Below are 14,983 nucleotides of genomic sequence, written 5' to 3' on the forward strand. Positions count from 1 at the left end.
AAGTAGCAAGTATAACTTACATGAACAAACAGCTTTATGCCTGGATACGAGAACCCTAATGAATGCAGTAACTATCTCACATAGTGATAACTAACAGCATGTCTTTGTGTGAGGTTTCCTGAGAAAAGCAAATAAAAATACTAAAATTTGTGAAATTTGTGATATTGCCTTTGTTCATACCAAGTAGGTCTGTGAAGGCTGTGATAGTTCGCCTGCTTGGTTGACTGGAGGTTTTCCATGACAATGAGAAATTGGGTGTATTACTAATATGACAGCTCTCATCGTCTGATCAATCTTCAGATGACTTAAGAGGCTCAACATTCTTCCTATCCGAGCATTAACCTCACAAATTTGATCTAAAATGGCTTGATGACTGTCATTTAATCCTCAATGGTTTTTATTATTCATTTTATCAAAATACGCTTCAGCACTTAACCTTTAAGAACTATTCCACACAAAGGACAAATGGGAAAATCTCTGTTTTTTGCAAAGTACTAAACGACTATGGAGTCAATTTAGAACTGGCCATCTCAATCATACTCTCTTAAAATAATGTCTGTAGTTTTCATGCATATCAACTATTTTTTAACAATAATGTCAGAATGTTTCAGAGCAACAGTTTCAGCTCCAGTTTTTATATTCATGTTCCATCATTGTAAGTCTGTACAACAGAAATGGTCTTACCCTGGGGATATCGAGTCATACCATGTGGATTTTAAGCAAATCAATTGTTTTTGTACAAGTGTCAAAATGTTTCAGAGCGCCAGTTTTTTTCAAGATATTTATTCATGTTTCTGTACAACAGAGACGGTCTTACCTTGGCGGTGCCCAGTCGTAGCGTGTGGCATCGAGCAGAGTACCAACGTACGTCTTTCCTCGCCATGTGACATTCACAACCAACACACCTAAAAACAAACATTAAATATACCATGGGGTATGCTGAGCTAGTGATTATTCTTTACACATTGTATTGATTTGTTTACATTTTACGTAATATCACGATGGGTTCATCCTTATCTATCATATAAAGTTGCGTCAGTGCGTCCTCCATCACAAGGATGGGTGTGCATAGTACCACATTATTCCCATCCAACCATTCTGCCATCGTAAAGGCTGAATAACAACACTCTTAATCTACTGGTATCACTGAACAAGACTTTGCAATTTCTGCCAGTGAAATTAATCACACAAACATTCAACTGCAGAGGAGTTAAATGGGAAACATTGGTTGGCATATGTCTTCCTCAAACAATCCCTCAGAGGAATTTCTTTCAAACAGAAGATCTTTTTCAAACACATGGTTTCCGATTAGAATACCATTTTAATATTTTAGGGGCTTTCCTCCACAAACCATTATGTCATCTGAAATACTTCATCTTCTATGTAAATGCATGGGGATAGCAAAACTTGTGTCTTAACAGTGGAATTAAGGTCATGTTTATGAACTTGGACTCAGAACTGACCATTTTCAGTCTCATGCCAGACAAGCCCCTCCAGTGTGATGCTTGTCCCTGGCTCACACGGACCAAGGCAGTCTGGATCGGTGGCCACACCCACATTGGACGTTTCTACACCCACATCAGAGCAGGATGTCTGCATGGGAGAAGATGCAGTTTCCACCTGAAATAAAGATTAACATTAATGTTTGGGATTCGCAAGTGTGATGACTCCATTAATTTTGTGCAGGTAAAGTGTTTCCCATGCAATCTGTTGACATCAGGTCCTCAGAATCACTGGACATGATCAGACTTCATACTTTGACAGTTCTCAAAATTGAGGTTATATCTTTTGTGCAGCTAAACTTGTTGTGAAAATAAACGTCTTGCTGTGTAGCTAAACCTGTACAAGTCAGCATCACTAAGTGATATCTTTCTGTCTATTTCGCCTGAATACATCAGCTCCAGTCTGCTAAAGGGTTATTTAGGAATGAATGTCACTTCTGCCCAAGCATAGTTTTATGACAGAGGATACTTGAACCTTTAAAATCACAGAAATTCTTATTTTTTACTTATCACAAGCAACTTACTATGAAACTTCATAACTACTTTTAAAGAGGGAGAGTTTAATGTCCTCATTTTTGGCAGGTTTATATTCATGTGATCACAAGTAGAGGGGAAATTATGATGACTCGTACGTCAATTCGAAATATTCAGCTTTTTACCCTGCATATTAAGGAACACCAAAAGGTCCATTAACTGTTTGACAGTGAAGGTTGCAATTCATTTAAGTCTACAAGCATACATCCACACGACAAAACAGTTTCATATAATGGCTCATGTGGATTTCAATGAAACACCATGGGACGCCTGTGCAGCTCCGACCTTGCCCAGAAACTCAGTGTGAACAAGACCACCTATAGTACTTTCAACAACGCTGCCTCCGAGAGTGTGAACAAACAGCCCCCAGAATGGCTGCCCTATAGCCTTTGTGTAACTATCCCTTGAGTGGCATAATCCTAAATACCTAGGACTGCACTGACAGCTATTGTTCTCATATTGTCTGACCAACAGTGAGTGTCCATATTCAGTTGGGGCTTGGGTTGGAGTCACAGTGCTGGAGAAGGAGAGGAGGGGCCTGAGGGGTGGGTATTGGTGACAATGCTTAACAAGATTTATCAAACAAAGTATCATGATGGGGTCTGAATTTAATTAAATTGTTTATTTGAGTGCACTGAATGTATTTTCAGTTTATTCGACACCTTTGTTAATCATTGGTAAACACTTGAGAAAAACTTTAGTTATTTTTTATCACCTTTTCTATGATAGACCATATCATGGACATTGAGTTATGGCTTGTAGTATATGTAACCTTGACTACTGAAAGGGTAAATATATCAATTTGATCTGGTGCAAATGTTTTGTTTTTCAATCCTATCAAATTCATATGAATCATTAAAAACATGGACAGTCAGTGAATCAGGGATCTTATCTACTTAACAGAATCTGTTAATCATTGAAATAAGTCGCTAACTTTCATGTATGTCAGGAACCAATCAACATTGAAAACAATTCACAGAATCAAAATTCCTCCAATATTGTCATCATTGTAAGTATTCCCCAAGATGTTGAGCTGATTTAGGCAAGAAACAAAAGCCCCTTAAATCCCAGATACATACTTCTCCACATTTTATAGGCATCATAAAATGTGTCATTCTTTTCAAATGTGTACTTGACATATGTGTATTGAAATAAAAATATACTCCTATCAAGAGTGAAGTAATATATATATGAAACAAACATTCATTACTACCAGCAAGTTACACTGCTGTCGGTTTGATCTTTGTTTTACTTGGATCAAACTGAACGTATTCTGTTACAGCAACGTTTGGCATTATTCACAAGATCACAGAAACTGATAGGTCCTTGAGGAAATATGAGTCACAGAGCTTTTTGCTCGTCTAACCTATCAAATAATCTCCTACCTAAACTTTCTTTCAGTACATCACAAGAAGAAATCTACATTCCCACTGGAAATCTTGATACTGAGACTATTATCTCAGAAACTAGTATTATCAGAGGAATACTTGTCATGGAGTTACGCCAATCACCAAAGCTGAGACTTCTTTCCTTACAAAACTCATTAAATACCCATTTTCCTTGTTTGCCCTGAGATTCAATTACGGGCCTTGACTATCAACCTTGCTGGCAAAGTTTACAAATGTGGAAAGTACATAAAGCTGTTTTCAGACTGTCAAGACCGGATTACTCAACTAGTCAAAGCTCTACATAGCAAACATGGGGGCTGAAAAATGTTCAGCTTTCACCAGCAGACAAAAAGTATCCTTGATTCTTTTGGATAAACCATTCAACAGTCTCGGCTTACTGATGACCTTTTCATGGAAGACATTAGGTCTACAGATAACAACATATTTTCTTATCAAAAAATATATTTTAAGTACTTCAGGATTAAGCTGATAAAGACAGAATTTATAAATGATAAAAATAATACAACACTATCTCAGGCAGAAAATAATGACCTAGGTCGGGTTTTTTAATAATATCAGGCATGAGAAGATGAAAAACAGGGCATCTGCCTATATTAAGTAATGTGTTCCATTCACTCACAGTGAGTCTCACTCTGCATTCCTTTCCTGTCAGATTTGAAAAGTCAGTAGGAGATTCTGCTTCTCCTGTTCAAACATTTATGACGGCTTTCATCTTCGGAGTGAACGTTTACAACACTTGAGTCGGAATACGCTCTCGCTGGCTACAAGCTCGGTTGGTAATTAACTTACCACTAGGCTTTGAAGGGAAAAGTGTTTTTCTTGACGAAAAAGCAATTATCATCCAAAGTAATGAGAAATCATACAGACCCATAACGTTCTTAACAGAATGTTTAGGAACAGTCTCATGTGGTAGTATGTGCTCGATTCATCATGCCTGGGTATTTTTTATGATTTTGCAACTGTTCCATACTACAATGATAAATGTGTTTTCGTTCTGCACTGTATGTTTTATGCTGTGACAAGGTTAAATGTGTTTTTGAAATACTATATTAATTCAGTTTGGTGCTCTACTGGGACAGTTGGTTTGAAACAATACTATTTGTGTGTACACAGCAAAACCATTATTTAGTATGCTTAACGGTTTACTATGTTAGGTATTATATGTTTTGTTCACATGATATATTTGTTATACATTTACAATAAAAAAACAAGGTTAGTTGGGTTTTTAAAATCCAGCAAAACAATTACTCATACAAGCATTTCTTAAGACATCTGTACTAAAGCATTCAAACTGTAACTGTTTAAACAGATGTTTTCTCTTTGCATGTCTCCACCTCATGCTTTACAGCAACTCATTCTGCTGAAACAGTTTCTCAGGTTATTATCTTGATGATCTGTAACACACAGATTTACAGACCATAATATTTGCGCTAATATGCATAACTCAATAAAATATTACTTCCCAAGAATAATATCAATTACTGTTTTTCTGTGGTTTCTGAATTCACCAGATCACCTTTGTTTTAGATGGCATTACAAAATAATTAATAAGGATGATAAGTATTATCCAAACCACTTAATTACATCAATTAGTCATAATTTCGAAACAATCGTGGCATGCATACTGAACATGTGCTTACTGATACGCCCTAATTGCCATATGTAGAGAGAACATTGGCCTTACTCCAAATATTGATTTTGATAATTGCTCAAAGTGTATTGACTTCCTTGCTGGCATTTCAAACACCAGTTTGTTAACAAGGTACATTAGCCATAAAGAAATATTTAGTCATGAACCTATCTGAAGCATTCTTGAATGTTATGAGGATTATTGGAATGAGAAGGAAATGACTCAAATAGAGATGGTGTTTGTACCACAATGAATCTTTCCTATTACAGCATTTCTATTTCCTTTTAAATAGCAATGTGATCTGTCATTCATAAGACATTGTAAATGTATCATCTGAAAAACTCATTAATAAATGACAATTGTCCATTACTGAACAATTACAGAAAATCTGATCAACTATTATATGTCATTTTCTGTCTCAAGCACACCGATAGTTTGAAACAAATTGGCAATCTACAATACTGCGTTTGTTTTAAATACATGATTAGTATATTGGCAATGGAATGGAAAGTAACAGACAAATATATATACACGAAACCACTTTAACAAGGGGCACAAAAGATTATGGTTGAGTAAAAAAGAGAACATTTAATTTTAAAATAAAATATTTACAAATAAAATCATGCATTCAAATATAAAAGACAAAATAGGTTTGACTATTAAGTACAAAAAACACTAACTTATTGACTTTTGAAGAAGCTTATCTCTTCATCCCTTTGATTTTTTAAGAAACTCATCTCAGTCTGATCAAATAATATTTTCAACTGACCAAATAAAGTTTAGTACCCATATTTGTTTATCTGAGATAATATTAACACATTGCCAGGTAACAGTTAGAAAGGCCTGCTCCTGTTTGAAGCATGCAATCTGATATTCTTGTAAGTACTCCACTAATGTCATTAATCCGCGTTATCATACAAAACCCAGTCCAGCTTTTGTTATCTCCCAACTTACTCTTATCCTCCTAACAACTACCTCCAATACTACCAAAGCAAAGACTCTCTTTGTCTTCCTGTGAGTGTGAAACCCCTCGAACACATACCTTCTCACTTTTCATCTTTTTCATTGGTAGTTCTATCCCTGGACCTGCGTCCTCAAGTTTGGCATTAAATTCATAAGGATCACTAACTGTTTTTTCCCTTTTCATTTGAGCACTGTCACCGACCCGAGGTTCCATTGAAACTTGGTTGAGGAGGGCATCCAAACCGTTACTTACACTAGAAGGTCCGGCACATGAAGTGCCTCCGTTTAAAACGTTCCCACTCTCGGTTTTACCCTTTTCTTTGGTTTTCTTTTCTCCCTTGTGAGACCCCTTCATTTTCATAGGCGATCGGTCTCCCCTCTCTGAAAGCAAACAGTGCTTTGTCGATTTCTCCAACACTCCGTTTGAGTTCTGAGTTGTTTGCAAAGTATTTCCTTCAGAATTTGACACAGCCTTACAGGCATCCTTTTCAGTTTTCACAATTTCGTGCTTCTGATCAGTTTTGTTAGAACTTTGTCCCACATTTTTACGCTTAATCTTCATTTTTAATCCCCTGTCCACTGTAGCAGTGTGTTCGACAGAACTCATCTTCCCGGTGTCCTACCAAGAAGACCCCCGTGATTTTTTGTTCCGCTCTCGCCACTTAAATGTCCGGCTCGGTACGCCAGTGTGGCTAGTTTACGGGTATGCAGCCAGTGTGCTCATGAAACACTCAAACAACTGTAAGTTGATATCAAATCCATATGAGAAAGTCCTCCATGGGAAAGATCACACAGTAATCCATAGATCCATGAGGATCCTTCTGCAACAGAAAGACACACTGATTAACACATCATCAATTATAAGCATCAGCATCAACTCAGTTTAATAATCAATGACACTAAATTCCACATATCGGAGAGACTTTCAAATAAATCACACGCGTACAATTGACAATACAATGGAAACAAGGAAATCAACTTTACACGGTGTAAAAAACGATCCGGTGGAAAAGTGGCCAAATTTTATCACAAAGAGTAAAAATCCAAGACGAAAGCACAATACACAGTTGACGAAGAAAGGAATTCGTGAAATGAGATCGGTGAGGCACTGAAAATGCTGTAACGCTATCGGTCGATCTTTCCTCAGGGCGAGAAAATAACGCAACCCACAAGCTGAACACCCAGAGCCAGTATCAGTACGAACACAACAGAATCAGTGTTTCGATGTCCCCGCCGTGAAAGAACATACTCAAATTGTGTAGCACACGTTTATGGATGAAACGTACTCGTCAAATGTACGATAAATTCCCAAATCTAAGGCACAAAATCCATAGTCCAGAGTTGTAACAACTCACCACGATTAATTCTCCATTCAAACTGCTTTGCCCATGACTGTGGACTAGAGAGAAGCACACTGTGAGAGACAGGCGGTTGGTCGGTAGAGTACTGTACCATCTAACTCGACCAGCCGGCAATAATAAGCTGATAGAGCCTGGGTCCTTTGTTCGCAGGCGAGCCTTTTTGATTGACAGCCTTAGAGAGTGTAGTGGTCGAGAAAGCTCCGCCCCTAAACCGTGTGTGTCCAGGCGGTCAGAAACTCGAGTGTGTAATCAACACTGCCCCTTGCTCGTCACGATTGAACGTGAAAAGAATGTATGATTTTAGTAGCTGTTAGCAGCGCGATTCAATGAGCATTGAACCGACTCGTTCCTTCTCGCGGCAAGTAAGAGGTGTGACTACCTTTGGCAGTAATTCGCCCTGCAACCCTTTGTTCATTTTGAATCCTACTTTCCAGACTAAATAACTATTTAGCCAAGCTAATGGCCTGTCTACTTATATACGTAGGTACATATACCCGACAGCGAGTAAGGAGTTTTCTGCTAAATCTATATAACAGTGATAATAGACACTTACATCGATGTGTTTAATATATGACGCGGTCCTTTACGAGATAAATTTCCCAGCAGATAGAATGTAGGCTTGGATCCCCGAGCGATAAAACGGTTACCCGAGAAATGACATGCTTGTTTATCAATTTATATCTATGTATACAACAGAGAAACGGTATTTCAATATGGCCTTTGTGTTTATGGTACGGGAAGCACACCCGCTTTGGCGCAGTCGTTAAACCTTGGGATATGCCTGCAATACAAAGGGACAGTAGAATCTAGATTTATGTATGGGAAAGCTAAATCGAGATAAATACTGAGACTAGTGATTTACGTTGTGTAAAAGTAAGTTGGACACCGACAAGGCTTATAATCCTAGTTCCCAGTCCAAGCACACACTCTAGTGAGTTTTTCTGATCATTTTATCATAGTGTTCAATACGTGCAAGGGAGACATTAATGGCACAATAAACTAGGAGGCTCTAGAGGTGAGGGCGCGGATGTCAATAATTGATTTTCAACATTGTTATTGTAAACCGATTTCATCAAGTATTATTGAGTACAGCCAATTTGCATCTGTTGGTTATTATTGGCAACACGGAACTTGGCGTACGTGTTGATTCACATGATAATTATGTTGTTAATAATTTGATTAATAGAGCTATAATGTACCGGTAAATCATCATGGGTATCATAGGTGGAGATGAAAACAGAAATGCTTCTTTTTAAATTTTATAGTTTCGGTGGCTTAGTCAGTTTATTCTCTCATTGTTGATATGAACTATAAAAAAGCTTCCTTTCAAACCTTCCGGGTGATGTTATGATTTTAATAGGGGTCCTTGGTGTACTGATTCTTTGTGAATGGCCTTTGTTTCTTTTCATACACGATCTTTCCTTATAGATATGTTTTTCTTTTCACAAAAAGCAGACAAGGTAATATTATTGTTATAATCATCGCATCAGAAACTGAATCTCAATTGAACGTTTATAGCTATGCGTCAGGATGGTTTGTTTTAAATGTGTATGGCAGTGGTAATAGTTAATAATAACTGTTTATGGTTAGATATTACCAGCGTTGAACTCTCACACCACGAGAATACGCACCCTAATTTGAATAGGCCGTGTATGAAGCGTTTATTAAGTTATTATCCCACAAGCTAAACAATCCCGGGTGTCGCTTTATTGAAAGGAGTCACTTGGTTGGCATCGTTCAGCTCTGTAAACACTATCCGTGAACAAAGCAGGGGTTTTCGTTACGCCCGAACGCACCCACTAATTGCCATTCGTTAATAAGGAAAAGATTAATGGAAATTATTTGCCATATAATCCCCAAAGACGACACAAGGGGACAGACCGAGGGAATATTTGTCACGGACCAATCAAAACGCGTTATTTCGCATAACTCAACCAATCACAGCGTGGTATTGTCTGGGTCTGGGGAGTTTGCTGCTATCAACATCAATTAGTGTGAAATTTAATATGCTGTCGTTCATGACTCGCCTTGTATGCCGATGGAACAAAGAGTGGACTTCTTAGATATGTTCGCTTTGCGGACATGGAAAGGTCAGGGGGGATCTTTGTTGAAGAATCCAAAGATTTAAATCCATTTGCATATAATTTGGGATTCAGCATCGTATCTCGATCACATGTTCACGATGACTTTGGTCGTAAACAGTTTAAAGGTTACTAGTACCTTAGCTCAGTAATACTCTGCCATACTAAATGATACGTACTCCGCTATTTTAACAAATAGTGTTAATTTCTAATACAGTTTTACTCGATGTGCTGATTGGTCATATAGTACTATTTCCTTAACAGGCGAACAATGTGATGATATAGTAACATTTAAAGTTAAGAGAGGTACAGTGTTATGATATAGTACTTCCGTGTGACGATAAATTATTATGATGCTACTAAGAGAAGGAAAGTGTTTTTTTATATAGTACTATTTCTTTAATAGATGGAGATTATGACGAGCCTGTGCTATTTTACAGTTAAGACGGCAATGTGATCATACAGTACTTATTTACCCTTCAGGGAAGGACAGTTTGATGCATGATATTGTACTATTTTGGAGTGAGTGAATGAGTTTGGTTTTACGCCGCTTTTAGCAATATTCCAGCAATATCACGGCGGGGAACATCAGCAATGGGCTTCACACATTGTACCCATGTGGGGAATCGAACCCGGGTCCTCGGCATGACGAGCAAACGCTTTAACCACTAGGCTACCCCACCGCCCTACTGTTTTTGAAGATAAGGGAAGGAGAGTATGACGATTTATACTGATTGCTTTACAACTAGACTGTGTGATGATGTAGTACAATGTTAAAAGAAGTGCAGTGTTATGAAATAGTACCATTTAGGCTTAAGAGCAGGACAGTATGGCGACAGTACTATTTTACACTTTTAAGCGTATATTTGGACACCCTCACTCTTTCGTTGTTTACTGAAGAATGTGTTGACAACTCTCATAACAGTTTTCCTGTCTGGCAATGGTGAGCCAGTAACACAACACACCGATTGTACGCAAACGTATACACTGTGTTACAAAAACAAAACTTATAGCCAGATAACTGCTATCCTTTTTTCCAAACAAATGTAAGTACATCTGTGTATCCTTTTTTGACACGTTTTACAACATTGTCCTAAAAATAGTAACTTTACCTCATCACGACTTTGTGACTTCGTTCAGTGTGAAGCATTACAGTATAACTGTGTCAAAACCCGTTGACGAAAAACTAATGCGTGAAATCTAAGTCAAATTGGGTTGCTATCGACTAAAAAGTCAATATTTAGCTAACTATAAAGTCACTTTGACAATATTCACCATGGCTTCGGAGCAGACAACATGAAATATGAATGACAATCTCGTCCGATTGCGTGCGACTGAGACCGTGTAGCTAGTTGTCCGGACGATATGACCGGTGTTATGTCTCAAAGTGATTGATCAAAATCGGCCAGCTTTCAGCGAGTGATGGCCGCCTCTCCTGTGTTTGGCCCAAAGGAGATTACAGAATTGATCTGTTCCCTCATACAGCCATTTCTATGCTAATAGGCGACTGTGGAGAAAAAACCTGTGATCATTCCAATAACAGTGTACGGCTGGCTTTGTGTATTTCTAACGGAGAATATACAGATCATCTATAAATATATATTGTTTTAAATGGCAACATGTGTACATGTCTCAATATTGATTATAGATTTAATGTTATAGACATCGCTCTGTCGTATTTACATGTATAGGGAATGTAAACGTCAATAAATTAATATCAATGTTTGATAAAAGAATCCAAATAACGGAGCCATTTCACTGAAGGAGTAATGGCCAATACCCTTAATTCGAATAAAGACAGGCAAACTAATCCATACGTTATTGCTATAGAAACAAATATTTTCCACTACCATTAAAGTCTGTTGCACAAGTATATGTATTCCTAATAATATATTACAGTGTGTGTGCACCAGCAGCTTGTTTCTCTCAATGAACTTTGCTGCTGGAGTAGATATGCTCTGGGGTTTTTTTCCTCTTCGGGTTTACAGCTGCCATTATTTTTTACTCAATCGTAAAGTAGATGAATAATGAAAACACTCCTATTCGTTGGTTTTCGAGTTATTTGATCTGGTATGTGCGTATAATATCGCTCTTTCCAATCTTTCGAACTGGTGTCAGTTTTTATTTGAAACATATTACAAATAATTTAACCCAAAAAAGTTCAAAAACAATGTAGCTCAAGGGATTCCTGATTAAATTTAATGTGGTTTCTTAGTAACCAAAACATGAACTTCGTCTGGGAAAATGGAAAACGTCATTAAATCACGAAAATCTGTCTAAAGTGTAATAAAATCCATAAAACGAAGTTACATTTGAAGATGAAACTGATATGAGCCGTCTCCTTTTCGTGTAACTGGGTGTATACTCCAATAAAAAGAACGGAGTCCAAAATGCCAATCAGTTTAAAGTAAACGTCACATTGCAGGAGTGTATATTTCTTCACAACGATCATGATTTATCAATGTAGAATGAATAAAATCGAAAACTGCCAACCTTCCCATCGCCTGCTCCCGCTGAATACGCTGTAAAATCGATTGTCCCTTACCTATTTCAGCGTTCGTGGTTTATATGAAACATTCAAGGCAATAATGTGAATTCCTCCATCAACGAAATGCCTGCGGGAGGCAGGTTTTCACGACGCACTCAATCACAATCGTCCATTACAAGCGCGTTGCGTGTATTGGCGATTTTCAGATAGATATTTATGGGGTTTATTTGTGGAGACATATTAAGACGATTGGCGTATGGATATCTCTAGTAGGCCATCATGATGACAAGGATTAAATACGTTTTGAACTATGAGACTTGTTTCAACACATTACTTTAATCTTCAGAAGCTTACAACATAAACCAGAATTTGAGATAATTTGATCTTTGCCTATTTCAAAACCCAAAACATGTATTGGATATTTAATTTTAAATTGATAGGATTCGCTTTATGTGTATACTGCACTACCGACTTGTGATGATTCAGGAGATGTGTGGTGGACCAGTGATAAAAGCGTTGGTTCTTCAAGTAGACTAACGCTTATAGTCCCTGAATATATCATTTTGATAGCAACAAATAAACCCATTTCAATTGAAATAGAGCACCAGTGAGTTGGGAGAACCTGTGGAAATCTGGACTTGCTTCATTTAGAGCTTCAGGGAGGGCTAGGCATTAGGGAAAATAATGTGGTTCAGGGACTGTGAGACAGACTAGTTCTTCAAGCTGAAGACCATAGTTTGACTGCAAACATGGATACAATGTGTGCAACACCTCTCTGGTGTCCCCTGCCCTAAGGCATTTTGGATATACACATGTATATAGTTAATAAAGCCGTTATTGACCATAGGTGAGGTGAGGTGAAATTGGGTTTAACGTCGTGCTTGAGAATATTTCGCTCATATGACGATGTGCATGCGTGTGTATGTGTATGTGCGGCTGCTTGTACTAGCCCAGACTGAAGCTGGTTTTATAGTGCTAGCCCACTAAGATACCATGCCGCAGTGAAGCATGAATACCCCACTCAGACACATTATACTTACTCCGAGCCGACCAGTCCTTGTTGTACCCATTAATGCCGAGCGCCAGGCAGGGACGAACAAGTACCATATTTTAACGTCTTGGTATGACGCGGTCGGGGATCGAACCCGCGACCTTCCGCTCTCCGGGCGGATATTGACCATAGGCACGTAGATGTGTATTAGATTTTGTGTTCATGTTAGTAAGGCTATTCCTTAATGACGAAAGTGAGATAACATCTATCTTATCGCAAAACAAAAAAAACATTATTAAGCTAGTCGAGTGATACTACTAGAGTGAAATGACTCACAAAATGGGGTCATGCAGTGTTTATAGTCAATGAGTGTGATTATTGTTTAACGGTACATTAATTAGGAATATTGCGTCTACTTTATGGTTGGATGATGGGACGTGGTTGCATTTCGCTGAAATCAATCTTAATGAAGTATTTGAAATATCGAGGTCCTCTTTTCAGAAATCCAAACATATATTTATGTATTAGAAGTATAAGATTTATGTAGTGCCACGCCCAGAATATTAGGTAGTTTACAAAGTCGGCTTCTGAAACACACTTGAATACTTTATTATCTTGTTCACGAAACAGTGGTGTAATGTATTATAGTTCTATGACAAACGACCACTTAATCCTGTTATCCAGTGAACTCTCCAGCATCTTAGCGCAGCCCATATGACCCAAGAAACCGGGTTATCTGTTACCGTGGTGCAGTTACAACGTAATACCTGATTTCATAACCCGTTGTCACCGTCGGGGAATTAATATGTGTCTACAATGCAGAAAATGGGCTCCTTCTGTGTGTATTTAAAAGATAACAAGGTGAGACGGTTACAAATTAGCTCACTCGTCATCCGTCTAGTGCCTGGAGCCCAAAGCCAGATCCAATCTGGTTCAAGATGAGGCCGTCATGCAATGCCCGTGGTGAGGTGCCGTGACGAATCAGTGGGAAGATTTATACATCAAACTATACCGAAATATGTGCCATTGTCCACATGGATCGTCCTCACTGGCAGGAAAGGTTATTAAGTCCTCTCCAGTTGTTGCTATGGTGATCCTCCTTTGACATCCAATATGTAAAGGTCATACACCGAGAGGTCACTGAGTGATGGTAAGGGTTTCGACCAGGACAATCATTATTTACATCAAGTTCAATAGTAATTGATAATCTTTATCTAATTCAGATTTAATTCATATTCTAAATCACACTTGTTGTAAAAGCTCCACTTAAATCATCCAATTCACCTTGTAAATCAACTGTCCCAAGGGTATACATAATAAATAACCCACACTGTATGTCACCATCATCGTCGCAATTATCCTGCTCACACCACCATTGTACTGATGATACACTGAGACACATAATTACCCACAATTAGAACGGTTTCCTTATGCGTCATTTATCAGGCTGCATTTCCTCTTATTACCAGCTACACCCAACCCAACCCCTATTCACGTACCCGCAACCCCTACTCCCAAACCCTATATGGCTTAAAAATGCCGATATGGAGTGACAATTTAATATCTCACACACACACACACACACACACACACACACCTTCCCACACACACACATCTTGCGTCCCTCCAATCTAACACGTACATGCTCTATTCTCATGAGAGTCCAACATTCACGTTGATATCGACCCTCCTTCCACTATACCCTATGTTGTAATCCTATCCCATAGACTGTGTACGTACACTGTATATACACCACTTATCACACTAACATCAACACACATTATGCCCCTCCCACATGTGGCCTGTCGTCAAGTGTTATGTAACAATATCCGCACCAGCTCTCGGTGTAATCAAGTGTTGTCAGTTTCCACAGTAATCAGCGGTGAAGATGAAAATTGCTCCACCGTGTCATATGGAACTTATACAATAGGTGAAACTTCAGTTACGTATCAGGGGTAATAAACCATCTTATCTCAGCTCAATATGTCTTATTACACTGCCAGTTTAGCGCTCTGTACTCAGTA

General features: G+C 38.3%; 1 protein-coding gene across 2 annotated transcripts in view; it reads right to left on the reverse strand.

Annotated features, from left to right (window-relative positions):
* Positions 1-7,709, reverse strand: part of LOC124291000 (zinc finger protein 608-like) — a 28,347-nt gene extending 20,638 nt beyond the window's left edge. The window contains exons 1-4 of one of the 2 annotated variants that reach the window (XM_046727864.1): positions 7,394-7,709; positions 6,118-6,859; positions 1,464-1,620; positions 818-905 (exon numbers count right to left, since the gene is read on the reverse strand). In XM_046727864.1, coding sequence (XP_046583820.1) covers positions 818-905; positions 1,464-1,620; positions 6,118-6,645 — 773 coding nt within the window. In that variant the 5' untranslated portion in view covers positions 6,646-6,859; positions 7,394-7,709. Of the gene's footprint in view, positions 1-817; positions 906-1,463; positions 1,621-6,117; positions 6,860-7,022; positions 7,203-7,393 lie in introns of those variants that run through there. The other variant, XM_046727865.1, reaches the window with a different exon arrangement.
* Positions 7,710-14,983: the final 7,274 nt, after the last annotated feature.

The sequence above is a fragment of the Haliotis rubra genome, unplaced genomic scaffold, assembly GCF_003918875.1.
Source record: "Haliotis rubra isolate DU_JTF1 unplaced genomic scaffold, ASM391887v1 Scf48, whole genome shotgun sequence".
NCBI classification, from domain to species: domain Eukaryota; kingdom Metazoa; phylum Mollusca; class Gastropoda; order Lepetellida; family Haliotidae; genus Haliotis; species Haliotis rubra.